Source organism: Alligator sinensis, unplaced genomic scaffold (genome assembly GCF_000455745.1).
Source record: "Alligator sinensis unplaced genomic scaffold, ASM45574v1 scaffold388_2, whole genome shotgun sequence".
In the NCBI taxonomy this organism is placed as follows: Eukaryota; Metazoa; Chordata; order Crocodylia; family Alligatoridae; genus Alligator; species Alligator sinensis.
In genome coordinates this window covers 1,331,012-1,345,237 of record NW_005842102.1, presented here as the reverse complement: position 1 = coordinate 1,345,237, position 14,226 = coordinate 1,331,012, and the positions used below count along the sequence as shown (strand labels likewise).

Here is a 14,226-nt window from a genome sequence, read left to right as displayed (position 1 = left end):
AGGGAAAGGAAGCTTTGACTATATAGAAAGAATACTGTATAATTAAAGGAGAAGAAATTAAAAGTTCATAAAGATGAAATGATATATACTAGTATGGAATGTGACATGTACGGGTTTAATTTATATATTTTTAATTTTTAACCCCCCCTCCTGGTGGCTCTTACTTTCATACCTAAATGATACCTTTAATTAGATGTTTAAAATTAGGGAAGTTTTAATATCGCATTACAGTTTAAGCTTTGTGGAGGAGATGTACCGAAACGTCTGCCAAAGTAATAAGCCTATGTGTTATTAATTTTCAGCAGGCTACTTGCTCCAAAATCCCTTTTAAAAGCTTGTGAAAATCTTTCCTTGTACCTTGCTTTTGCTTAATTCATCCTGGTCTCTGACTGCATGCATATCCTCTGAGACATCCTTGAGATGGTCTTTTATAAACAAATATGAACAAAAGTAATGAAATATGGTCAAAGCAGCGAGGTCAGCCTTCACTTTCAATTGCTCCTGTTAAACAGTGTTCCTAACGTCAGTGGCTGAGTCCTGTATGCGCTATGGTGCAATTTCTCTAATGCTCTTGGAAAGAGAATGTATATATGATGTAAAATGAGGAGTTGCTTCCCAGGAAAGGCTGCTAGATGATAGGTATGTTGGGAAGAGTATTGAGGGGGCTGGAGGGGGGAGTATTTTTTCATTTATTTTATGCTTCTGAATATAACACACAGCCTGTTTTGGAAGGCTCCAAGAAGGAAAAAAGGTGGGACCTAATCTGGCACGCTGGTGCTAAAACCATGCTCGTGGTCCCAGATTTAGCGCACAATCCCAGATTTGGCATTCTGGGTCTGACCTGACACAGCTCCAGAGCCAGCACGCAGGGTTGCACCCTAGCTGTTTGCTAAGTCATGCCTGGTGCCCTGGCCCCACACAGACCAGCTCTGCATGCCAGCCTGATCTGGTGTATGGTCTGGGAGAGGAGCTCCTTTTGCATCTGGAAATTTGGCACCTAATGGAGGGGGCAGAAGCTGTGGTAGCGTGAATTGCTATGGCTGCCACCGTTCTCCCTTTCTCCCTCCCACCAAATTTCTAGACCCATAGGGAGCCCTTTTCTTTGCACATGATACCCCAAATTTCCCCAGTTTTTTGTGGGGGGAGAGGAGGAGTGCATGCTATATGTCAGAGGTTGGCAACCCTTGGGACATGGCATGCGAAGGCATGTTGCTTGGCACGTGCACCTAAGGGGGGATGGTGGGGGAGCTGCAAGAGGCCCAATTCTTGTTGTAACAGTGCAGACCTGGCCCCTTCCTCGCCATCTGCCTTGAGGTGTGCTTGCACCCACATCTGGCAGTGAACTGGGCCATGGTTCTGCAGACCCTGGTGCAACTGCTTGCAGCCTCTCTGCCGCCTGCTGCAAGCAGCCCAGGCTCTATGGTGGGCAGCAGGGGCCTGCCCAGAGCCTGGGTCACCTGTGGCAGGCAGCCAGGATGCTGCGTCGGGCTCTGCGAAGCTCTGGCCCAGCTCATTCCTGGTGGCAGATGCACGTGCACCTTGGGGCAGATGGTGGGGAAGGGATTGGGGCTGTGCTGCCACAGCAAGGATCAGGCCCCTGGCAGCTCCCCCACCTCCGCCACTGGCACGCCAACATCTTACAAGTCGAGGTTGCGGGTGTTTTGGGCACTCTGTCCAAAAATGTTGCCGACCCCTGCTATATGTGGAAATGTATGGTAATGTTTTCTGTGTTTGAAGCTTATGTTCAGCTGATTGGTCTCAGACAACCTGATGAATGGTTTTCATCTTGATGCTAGATTAAAATGCATTTACCTTACTGCTATACCTGATGCTGAAACTACCCATCAAAATCTGTTACATTTGTAGTTCCAACTAGCAAGCATGTTATGCATCAATCAGTTGTTATCTGTCAGTACATAGGTAACATAATTGCATATAGTATGTGGCTAACGTGTGACTTGACAGACTTCCAGTTTAGACAGGATAGCACTCTACTTTTCATGGCACCATAAGACTAATTAACATTAAAGTTGTTTCTCATTAATAGAGCAGATGGGCTTTACCTTCACTGGAGTTCCATTGTATCAGTAACCATAGTCTTTGTCCAGCAACTTCATATGTGTACTGGATCTATTTCAGGATTCGCAGTTGGTAATAGAAGCCTTTAAATCAGGGTTCGAACCTCCGGGAGATATCGACTTCGAGGATTTCACTCAGCCAATGAAGCGCACTGTCTCTGAATCCAGCCTTTCCAATTCCAGAGGGGATGGAAAATCTGAGCCCAAGTTTGGTGGCAAATCGAAGGGCAAGTTATGGCCATTCATCAAGAAAAATAAGGTACTGACTTCCAGTTTTCAGCTCAGCGTTAGTAGATTTATAGCCAGTAACTTCTGTCTTGTTTTAAAAGTCCTGGCAAGTAAGATTTTATTTTTTTTTTTAAAGAATTTATGTTGCAGAAAGCTAATAGCTGTCCTGGTAGGTGTTTTGTTGTAGTTTTCTTTTTAATTTTGTTTTATTTTCAAAATATTTTTTTTCCTGTATAATTTTAAATGCTGTTGCTGCTTATTGATTTATTTACTTTTTAGTTGTCATGTCTTTTGCCATGGCCATTTCTGTTTTCTAATTCAAAGCGGGGATTGTATTCACTTCTGGAATGCTACGCGTGCTAACTAACATCATTACTTTGGGGCGGCTTTATTACAGTGTCGCTCTTCTGACACTCCTAAAACTCTCCGTGCTTCTTTGCATTACTGTTTCAGTGGGAGCAGTGGCTGGGGAGGCCGGGAATGGGGATTTGCGGTAACTCATCCTTTCTCGGTACAACTAATTGAGCCTCTACAATGCAGTTGACTTTTTTTAAGCTCACGCTAACTTTGTATCCATTAAACCCGTTTTCTTTTCATTGTTGTATTTTATATCATAATGCATGGCCATGTTTACCTGGGGTTCTCGGAAGGTGTCAGAGTGATGGGACAAAGCTTGTTCACAGCTATGCCACTACAATCAAGAGTGAGACCTCTGATCTGATCTCATCCTCTTTGCTCTGCCTCTTAATTTGACCCTTTATGTTGATGGCAGAGTGAGTGGAAAGAGCTACCAAATCATAAAGGGGCACTTGTATTGTACTGGTGTAAGTGACCATTTAAAACACAGGGCAAGGGAGAATCAGGCTCTCTGACTGGAAGCAGAATTGGGCCTAATGCCTCCATTGCATTTGTTTATAGCATAAAATTACAGCATCATTTTAAAAAGCTAAGAACTCGAGCAGCATGATTTGAAAGAAGTAAGAAATGAGCCTTCTTGTTTTCTGGATAATAGAAATACCTCTGGACACTAAGGTACCTTCCTTATTGGGCCTGTGTCCACATATGCAGTTGGAAAAATCTGTCCATATGCATTATTTTGACCTGCCCACAGAATTAGTACAGGGGAATTTGTGTAGCATTTGCATGGAAGAGTCTGCATGAGCTTTCTGTCAGATACTTGGTGTTGCTTTTTTGTTGCGTTACTAACCCACCCATTTTCTCACATTCTTCTTTTAACGCAAGTCTTAAACGCTCCTTTTCCCCTTCTTTGTTGAACCATGGCTTTTAAATATTTAATTATTTAATTGTTTTTTTTCTGGATGTTCAAATATTGTTTTTGATGCTTATTTTCGTTTTGTGTTTTATCTTTTTATTTTGGTTTTTATTCTGTCACTTCTCCATCTCTTATACGTAGCTTATGTCCCTTTTAACATCCCCCCATCAGCCCCCTCCTCCTCCCCCTGCCTCTGCCTCACCCTCTGCTGTTCCCAACGGCCCCCAGTCTCCCAAGCAGCAAAAGGAACCCCTCTCCCATCGCTTCAACGAGTTCATGACCTCCAAACCCAAAATCCACTGCTTCAGGAGCCTAAAGCGCGGGGTAAGTTCTCCTCTGGATACCTCTCTCTCTCTCTTTCTCTCTCTCTCTCGCGCTTTTATTGCATGTTCTGTTATGTAAAAACTCGTTTTGTTTTGTGAATGGACCCATTGTGTTTTACCATAACATGCAGACGAATCCAAGGAATATGAGACTGTCAAGTCTTTTGTAGTCAAAACCCCACAATGAAACCACAAAAACGCAGCCCTGTTTGAAATGACCCATAGCTTTGGAATTAGATGTTGCTTGAGTGTTCCAAATTAGGGAAGGAGCAATTTAGCAACACTCCCTGGATCTGTATGCTTTAGTGGACTTTGGGGGCATGTCTGTGGGAAGGGAACTGTAAAATTCCAAGGGTTACTACAGACCTGACACTTTTATATTTAAGCATTTGCTACCCTCTGCCTCTTTGCATTTCTACCTCTGCTTCAGGGAGTCTTCTGCTTTATAAAGTGGACTCGTTGGAATAATAGTGTGAATAGTGCGATACTGTTTTTACAAAGGAATGTCAAACTCTAGGACTGTGAGATCAGGCAGAATACAGACAAGAACGCCCCAGGTTCAGTGAGAAGTAGTCAGGCACTATGTAAAACAGGTGCGTCAAGTCTGTGGTCACAGCTAAAAGGTCTTTGTCTGTCGCACTGTGAGTAGCATGAGTTTCTTTGGAAGGGTTGTGTAGGGCTTCTGTTTTGGAGACTGATTCAGACAGGCAGCCAGCCCTTGCAACTGCCTCTGATATCAGTTTCTCTAAGATTCAGGCCTTTCATAGCAAGCGTGGTGTCTTAAGAGCAGAAGAGAAAACAGGTGAAGTGAGAAGCTGAAATTTCCCCTGGTTGGTAATGTATGTAATCAGCTCAGAACTAAAGCAAGTCCCTCCTCAGGTGTGCCCGGTTCACTTGGGAACCTGGCTCTGATGGGGAGAAGAATCTACTGCCCCCACTGAATTGGTAATTAGTATTGACTTTGAAGCTTCAGAGCTGATGCATCCCCAGAGCCAAACTGCACAAAGTGGTCTTTCAGGAGTGCATAAAGATTTCACTTCATATGTTATAGAAATATTAAATAATCAGATTCCCGGTGACATGCTCTGCGCACTTGTCTGATGTTCTGGGTACTAACACACATTTCATATTTACACCTGGATTTGTACCTAATTAGATGAGTCAGATGTGTTGAAGCTACCTTTTAAAAAATAGAAAGGCCGAATAAAAAGGAAAAACATTTCCTCATCTTTTTCCCATTTATTTTTGTTTTCCTCCTTGGCATTTAAAAATAAATTCAATTAAAAACCCTGCTCTGGTGACAGCAGTTAGCAGTTTGCAGCTCTGGATGTCTAAGCACAAAGTGGAAAGAGAGAAATCAGGCACAGAGGAAACCCAGGGAGAGTTTGCTTAAGATCATACAGTGAGCCAGGGCACCACTGGGGAAAAATTCAGGGCTCCTGACTCCCCTTAGCTGTTTTGTTTTAGACTGTTGCCTCCCTCAATATAGTGGCACACACAATTGCAGACCGCTGTTTCCAGACACCTTTTTTCTGGATGTTTCCCATTTAGCTTCCAGATTCTGCTAGATTCTGAACTAATCTAGTTCAGAATCTAATCTAGTTGGGAGTCGGACTCGATGATCTATTGAGGTCCCTTCCGACCCTAACATCTATGAATCTATAACTTTCCTCCTCAGCAGCAGGAGTTGCACGGTTTATACTGTGTATGTAAGAACTTCATCAGCCTATGTGCATGGGGTTTTAAAGCATACGAGCTCTTTAAATAGCTACGGTGTAAAGCTGCTTTGTGGTGCTGCTGCTTTGCACTGTTCCAACAGCGCCAAGAGCCTATTAAGCAGTTGCAGCTTGTCCTGGGAGTTTTGCCTCCAGATAGATCAGTACTCCAGATGGTGCTGTCGGTCCTACGCTCCTGTCCTGGCTGCTGGTTTAGAGGATGTGCCAGGGATGAGGGGAGGAACGGTTCTTTCCTGCCTGACATATTGGGCCTTTTGGGGTCATTGGCAGCAGACAGAAACTGGAGCCTTGAAGCTGCTCTAACTTATTCCAGGCAGCTAGCCCAAGTGGCTTAAAGCCACCATTGCACCACCCTCTCCCAAGGACACTCCTCAGCCCAAGGCAGGAGCCTGGGCTAAGGCATACATGTGTACATGGATGCTGACATTTATAAAGTTGTCCATGCACAGCCTCCTAGTTAGACAGAGAGAGAGAAATATATAAAGACTAGAGTGTAAACTGTCCACACGTGGACATGAGACAACAGGACTGAACCTCTAGTACTTGCGTCAGGAGTCCTTGCTCATGTGATTTCAGTGGCCAGCTTGCCGACCCCGTGCTGAAGTTTGTAAACTGGGGTTTGGGGCATTTACATTGAAATGTATTCTTGCTGATGGCCTTCTATATTTGGCTTTGGTAACTTTAAAACAGCACACTTAAGGGGGTATTTTCCTTCCTTCTGAAACAAAAAGACAGCATTTTTGCTTTTCCAACATGTGCTAAAAAGCAGATAGCACCAGATGGCCTTTGTTTATTGGGTAGTTTCCTTTAGGATTGTTTTCTTTTTTAAGCATAGTAAAACAGTATAGAAAGATGCTATAACTATTTGAGTTTCTTTAAGGAAAACTGTAACAGTAAGAAAGCAACTAGTTAAAAAGGGTCAAATCCTGCTGTTCCTAGGGACTCCTATTGATAATCTGGCCCACTTATAGTTACCTACCTCTCAAAGCAGTGTTTGGCAAACAGAGTAAATGATGAAAAATGGAATCCCTTTAAGTATGCGAAAGAGGGATTTAATTCCTTATCAGGGAACTACCAAGAAACAACTTGTGATTCAAAAGAGGACTAATACAATCAGTTTCCCCATCAGAAACCACTGGGAATCTGAAAGCTTCAGTTGCCAGAATCTTGGTTCTGTAAACGAATCTCTTCCTTCCACCACAAAATTACAGAACTTGCCACTCAACAACATTTCCTAGTGACTTATGATGAGGAAGCTTATTTTTTCAGTTCTGCTTTGCAGCAGAGAACTAGGGGCCTTGTACGAGAGAGCTTCCCACAGGCAGCCTTCACAGCAGTGCAGTCTGATGGTCTGTCTTGTGTTAAGGAGCATCTTATTCCATGGGCAGCTCCATTGATTTAAACGGGGAGCATTCAGAGACTAAAGCACTATTTTGCATTGATAGCATATATCACAGTCTGGTCCTCTGAGAGCCAGAAACAGCACCATTCACTGGACAATGTTGTCAAACAAGGGTTGGGTATCTTCAACTTAGTGTAAATGTGTTTTTATTATTTCACATCATAAAAAAGTACCATGGGCACTGCACAAGTATATGTTTGTATCCTTTAAATATTTGGCTCTGGAAGCAATTATGACTAATTGCTTCACACACTGTACTGAAGAATTGCTTTTATACATTGATCAAATGACAGCTGTAATACCCCCTCACTGAGTTCACAGGCATGTGGTGTATACTATATCGTTTTCAATTGGAATGAAGGCTGGAGTAATGATAAAAAGCTTTCTCAAGAATCACTCTAATTACCCACTGGTATATTTAATGTAAAAAGAGAAAGGAAAGAAAAAAGTCTCTCTAGGCCTTGTTAAACCTTTGGGCATGTTTCTCTCTCTTTCACATCCTTTTGTTGTTAACTACCAGGAGTTTGTATGTAAACATGTATTTTTCCCTGTTTGATTCATTCAGCAAAGTTAAGTGAGTGTGCAGAGCATCATGCTTTTTTCTAGCAGGGGCAAATTCAGAGCATTTACTCCATATGCAAATACAGAAGAAAGGAGACGGGCTGCTCTGACAGGCTCCAGCGTTTATAGAGTCGATATTTCACAGGTCCTACATGGCAAGACTTACTGGTAGAAATGTTGTGGTCTCCATAATGCTGGAAGTCAGAGCAGATTATCATAAACATCACTTCTGGCCTTAAAATCCTGTTAGTGTAAAGCTAACACATGAGTATAATTGGCCCGTATTAGTGCAGATACAGTCTTACCCAGGCACTCATCTGTAGCACAGACTGGCTTCAGCCCTGTCTCTGCATGGGACTGCAGCTGGATGAGAATATGGGCCCATATTCATACTGCTTTTATAGTATGATATTATAAGGCCTGCCTGCCCTGCAATTACTTTCCTTCATCCAGAATTGAATAGCGCCTGAATTGACATGCGACAGGGGAGCACTGATGTTACAAATGCCGGGCAGAGGGGTTGCTGAAGAAATGGGAATAGAGAAGGTGAGAGAAGTTAGCTATACTGAAGAAGGCTTTTATCAGCAAACAGCAATGTTGATGAGAAGCAATGGTTAGAAAGGAAATACAGGAAATCAAAAGGACAGTGCGATTTAATGGATATTTGGCAAAACAAACCCAAATATTTAATTTGTTCCATGAATGCCTGGCTCTTGCTCAGAGAAGAAATGCATTCCCATTCCTCCCCAAATGTCTTGCAATGAAGTCTGTCCACCATAGACATTTAAATATTACTTGTAGATTATTTAGTTACCCTAATCAACAAAAGCCAGATTCTGTCATCTTTATTCATATGGTGTGATTCTGCAGGGCCCAATACAGCTTCTGCTAGAAACGGTTGGAAAGATTCACACTGATTTCAGTGAGAGTTAATTCTGAATTCCCTCTTTACTTGCGTGGTAGCAGGCAACTCAGTGTGAGCTAGTCTGGTAGAATCTGCATCTTCAGATCAACCAAAAGGTGCAGTCTGCACGTTAATGGGCACTTGGGACAAATAAATCTCTACTCAGATAATACTTAAATGCAATATTTAGATATTCATTAAATTCTAGTAATTTTTGCAAGAAGTTTTTATTTAGCACAAGACAGTATACTGCACAGGGGCTGGGAGTAATAACTCCAAGTCCAGTAAAGAAAAGGCAGAGAAAACCACCAGTGAATAATAAAATAAGTGGTATAGAGTGCTCGTTCTGTGCGGCCTGTTTTTTATGCTTCGAAACTAGGGATTCCTTGAACCCTCCCTGGGAAATGAATAGAAGTTCAAAGAATGAATCTGCAGCAGACGTTCGGTTAGTCAAAAGGGTTTCCATTTGCATCCATAGATTAGCGCTGACTGAAAATCTTAGTCTGACTTAAATAACATACAAGTATTTTGCAGCGCTGTATCTTGCCCGTTTCTGTGGTTTTCTAATAATATTTTTCTATTTTCTGCAAAGTTGTGGTCTCCCCTTTTGCTGTGATAGGCCCCTACAGCAGAAGAAATGGTTAGCATAAGGAAACCTGTGAATCAAATCCATACATGGTGCTGTCATTAAACTAGCAACTGAGAGAAAATGGTTTATTTAATGTTTTTAGTGATAGTCATCTGAAGGTGTTATGTGCAACAATGATAACTTTTAAGAAGTCCTTCAGAAGTATTATATTTTAAATGATTATGGCCCTGTAGGGAAGTTTAAGCCAAAAAATACAGGAAAAGAGAGAGAGAAAAACAGGAACCACTTACATAACTCATACTTTCATTTATGCTTGGCTCTGCCTTTTCAAATGTCATTTTGAGGGCAGAAAAGCTCATCTTTAGTTGATATTGATTTGTGTATTTTCCTTTATTTTACAATTGTTGTGGCAATAGCACAAGCTTTTTATTTAAAGGAAAACTCTTCTAAAACTAACATCCAGGGGTAGAACTTATACCGTTGACTCCTTCTGCTTAGTATTCTGCAGGTGTGCATTGCTTCTCTTTTATTAACTTAAACAGGGCATCATGAAATAAAAAACCCCAAAGCCAGGAATATGACTGGGATCAGCCGAATGCCACCCTCCAAGCCATTCCACTGAACGCAATCGAAAGATTTTTGTGGTTTCCTTTTTAGTGGAAGTTGTTGACTTTGTTACAGTATAGCTGTAATTGCCACTGCACCAATGACCATGTTTCCTTGATCATCTCGTCTTTCCTCTGTGACACATTGTGTGCTGTTCTCGTTGACACACCACCTTAACTGTCACTCTGCCTGGGTGAATATTACTTCATTAGTGTGTGATATTCAGAGTCAGCAAACTAGAAAAATAACTCCATTCCCTGCCCTTGGGAATACTTGTTCTTTAAATGCATCACCTGTGCCAAGACCGGTTTTTAAGAAGTTTTAATTTATTCCAGCCTGAACAAAGTCTGGTTTCTAATTTGGCATGTTTACGCTAGCCTTGAAATGTATGGAGCTAGTTAACTTTCTTACCTAAAGAATATGATCCCTCTGTACTTTCTTTACACCTTGCAGGTTCCTTTCAGTATGCTGAAGGGCTGATTAAATTTTGAGCTATCTTTTTTGCTGTAGAAACAGTAAATGTAGAGGTTTTCTTATTAGCTTCCCCTCTAACGAATGTGTGTTTTCTCTTGCTGACTCGCCAGCAGACTCAGTCTGCGTGTTTTCACAAAGAACACATGAAGAGGACTTTAGGGAAACCCACGTGTGCCCTTGAGGCTAGGGACTATGTTGTAAGTTTGTGTATGGTGTGACCTACCCATACCAGTTGCTGCACGGTCGCTAACCCCACTTACAACGCTGCAAGAGGGTGCTTCGGTGGAAATACACTTTGCAAAAGGTGTAGGGCAGCTGCCAGTTCAGGGAGAGGAGTGCTATGACTTACTGGCAGAAATGACAGAGACACCTGTCGGTCATGGGAAAGCTGAAATTGGCTTTTCTCAGTGCAGGGAATTTAGACTACTGTGGAACCCACCTAAAATGAGTGTGCTATAATGAGGAAAGCAGGATAGAGTTCCTAAATTATTTTAGCGCTTTGCCATGTAATAACCATAAGAGGGAGTAGATCTGGAGGCTCACCTTCGCTTTTGAGTTATTCTGCACGAAAAGTGTGGGCAGAGGGTTCCACAACATTTGGTCAAAATGATCTTTTTGGTTCTTTGTAAATATTGCCCTGGTTGTGGAGAATGGCGGCCCATCCATGCAAGTGCCATTGTGCTGTGGTACACGTAGTGCTTTTACATAGAGCTTGAAATTAGGCTGCCATCCTCACTAAAGCTTCCCTGTTGTCCATGGGGTGAAGAGCTGTGACTTCTAAACATGATGCCGAGAGAAAGCAGACGAGATTGTTCCAGGATCAGAGATAAAACAATTTACTCTTTGATACTGTAGAAGCCCAGTGGTTTATTTCAATCCCCAGTCTTTTTGTAAGTGAGGTTAGTGTCCGTGACTGTCCAATAACACATGGACTTGCTGGCTTTCATGCTCTCTCATGTGTTATTGAAGCTTGTGGCTCTTAGGCTCTTCATTGTTCCCCGCAAAGCTAAGTTAGATCAGTCTTAAACTGGCAGCTTGGGAAGGATTTGCTCCTTGCATTTTCTAGAAATGTAACTATTGAATCCTTGAAAGAAAAGTTCAGTCTCCCAAGATGCAAGCAAATCTCCAGCTATGCAAACCCGACAGAATTGGTGAAAAAGTAGTCACCTAGTGAATGCATTTAATACAGATTTAATTTCGATCTGCTTTAGATGTACAGCAATTGAATCGCTGCTGTATAATTATCAGTACTTTCCAAAGACAGAAAGCTTTGAATATGCCTTTAATTTCAGCATTTCATTGTTTTCCGTCTATTTACCATCCATTTGAATCTCTACCGCTTTGTTATTCATGCTGTATATAACAATGCCTGGTGACCTTTTTTGGGATGTTATTAATAAAGTTTCTGGTTTTTGCAGTAATTAACAACATAAGTATTCAACATATAATTCCTTAACATTTGCTGAATTTACAGCAAAAGAATAGTTTTAATGCTGATAACTCTGGCTGTAGTTTAGCTTTTCAAGTGAGTAGTGTTTAGAATGTAGCGCATGTAGCATACATACATTTGTGCCTTATAGAGTGCTTTGTAGGTAAATATTTTTCCTGCACCATAAGTGTTGTCTGTATCTGCATATAAGGATTTTGACTCGTGCTGACCATGTCTATGCTAAAGTTCACAGGAATGCTAAAGCAATTACCCAAAGAAAGGCTGCCTAGACTGAATTTTCTTCATCAAGATATTTAGTCTGTTCCTCTTTCCATTTGAATAATAATTCCTCTTCCTTCAAAAAGGGATTGTTTCTGTTTGATCATTTCAAGGGCCTCCTCGCAGCGTGAGTTGAATCCTATAGTGCACTGTGGCTGGTAGCATATTTTTATTTTTGGGTTGATTTGAGTGCCGGGGAAGAAGGTAGCCTGTTATATTGCTGCAGCATTGGGATTCAGAATGAATTCAGGTGAAATGCAGCATCATTTGTTTTTAGACCATATTTTTTGCTTCAGTGCTTGTCCTGTTTTTATTCTAAACTATAGTTAGATTCTGCCAATTGACCTTTCTATATACAAGGTTGTATTTTAAAGACTTAATGGAAATCACCTTTTAATCTCAAAAAGATCAGACCTGAGTTTCCAGTGTCCCACTGTCTTTACATTAGAAAAAGCACTATTCTTTAATACTAGAGCTAAAACCAGAATATCTGGTAGCATATTAAAGACCAGAACACAATATGCAGTTCACTGCCTGCTTTAATTGCATGTGATTTTTTTTTTAATGGAAAGATAATCTGTATTTTAAGATTTCTGGGTATCTCACGGTGTTAAAGATATATTTTTGCATCCCACCAGGCCTTTTCTGCTTTGGAACAGAGAAAAGAGAAAATTTAAATACAGTTTTGGGACTAGTGTTTTGTTGCATTCAAGCCATTACACGCAGCGGGTAATTTGGGTGGGCAGCTGCCTGTGTGAATTTGTTCATTTGCCAGTTTCTGTGACCTTGCAGCTCCGTTGAAGAGGACTACATGCATAAGGGAAGCAGGACAGGGGCATCTGTTTTAATCTGGTATTAAAACAGATGCATCACACTTGTAGGGCCAGTAGTGTACAGAGTAACTGAATGCTAGATAATCCATTGCCTGCTCACAAGAAAAGAGAGTAGTAGCCTTTGGGAAACCAGATCAGATATCTCATTTAAGAATTTTGCATATCAACTGTTAGAGTGGTCATGGAGATAGAAGTGAGAATCATACCTGGAAATAACTGGGTAAAAAATAAGGGGGAGAGTTTTTTTTCTTTTGTCCTTTTTTGCTTTGATCTTGTATGACTTCACAATTTCAGCGAGTGTGAGCGCTCTCATATATGGATAGGAATCTGCAAAGAATGCCCCGGGTTCCACAGAACGTGGCAGAGGTGGCTACCCGGAGGATACCTTCCTTTTGTAATTGAAGGCATCAGTATGGTAGTAAGGGTTGGTGTGTCGTGTTTCACTTCAAAAAGTGGCCACATTTCAGCACATCATCAGGGAGGAATGAGGTGACCCAATTAGTAATGTATATAAAGCACTCTGTTCTTTCCTGCATAAAGGGTTTACTTAATGCAAGGAGCTACTGCTGCCTTAGACACTGAAACTAAGCCAGCCCGTGTCACATTTTCATTTGCAATGCCAAAGCAAACCTGAAGAGGTACAATGTGTTTTCTTTTTGTTTCCACTGATAAAAAGGCAGCTGAATGGTACCATTTGGCCCCATCTTGTGAACTTTTGCACAGATCTGTTACAAGTGTTACCCATTTCCACGTACCAACAGTGAGGAGAATGCGTGTCATTTTAAAAAAAATATCAGTGGGACTAAAGAAGTTCCTTTTCTACTGATGCACTGTTCTTTTTTCTCTTTTTCTCCTGTGTTCCTTCAATTTTTACATGAAGCTTTCTCTCAAGCTGGTAAGCACAATTACAACATGCATGTCCTGTATTTTAATCACAATTGTGTGCGTGCGTGTGTGCGTGTGCGTGTGTGTTTTATGTGCACTGTACCACCTACCACATGACTCTGAAATTAATTGTTAATTTTTTTTGTGTTTGCTTTGTTTGACATTTATCAGATAACTTTGAATACTCAGGTCTGGAGTCTAATCGAGGTGATCAGAATTCAATCTTTCTAATAAGCTGCTAATAAAAAATAACTCTAATTTATAGTTTAGTTTTATTTTAATTTTTTTTATAACCTAGGGCTATAAAAGTGTAGTAAAACCAACACCAAGCAGTTCTACTGCTGCATGATGGATGCATTTAAAAATTAGAACAATTCAAAGAAGTCTGTGCTGTGCTTGTGCCTTTTCCTCTATAAAGGGCCAAAAGTCGAAGCTTTTTGTACAACTGCAACACTATTGCAAATTCTATGTTTTCCATGTTCAGGTATTAATATTCATTGGGAGCCTACGTTTTACAGCCCTACATAGTTCTCCCGACTAACTAATAATGCTATTAATTAAAGTTAAATAAACCTTAAACAAAAAGGTTACTGTAAATTTACAAATGATCATGCATATATGAGTCT

General features: G+C 41.2%; 1 protein-coding gene across 3 annotated transcripts in view; it reads left to right on the top strand.

The window, feature by feature from the left end:
* Positions 1–14,226, top strand: part of FNBP1 (formin binding protein 1) — a 133,471-nt gene that overhangs the window by 103,084 nt on the left and 16,161 nt on the right. For all 3 annotated transcript variants that reach the window (XM_025204956.1, XM_025204958.1, XM_025204957.1), the window contains 4 exons: positions 2,140–2,337; positions 3,721–3,903; positions 10,285–10,371; positions 13,596–13,610. In XM_025204956.1, the coding sequence (XP_025060741.1) occupies positions 2,140–2,337; positions 3,721–3,903; positions 10,285–10,371; positions 13,596–13,610 (483 nt within the window). The remainder of the gene's footprint in view (positions 1–2,139; positions 2,338–3,720; positions 3,904–10,284; positions 10,372–13,595; positions 13,611–14,226) is intronic.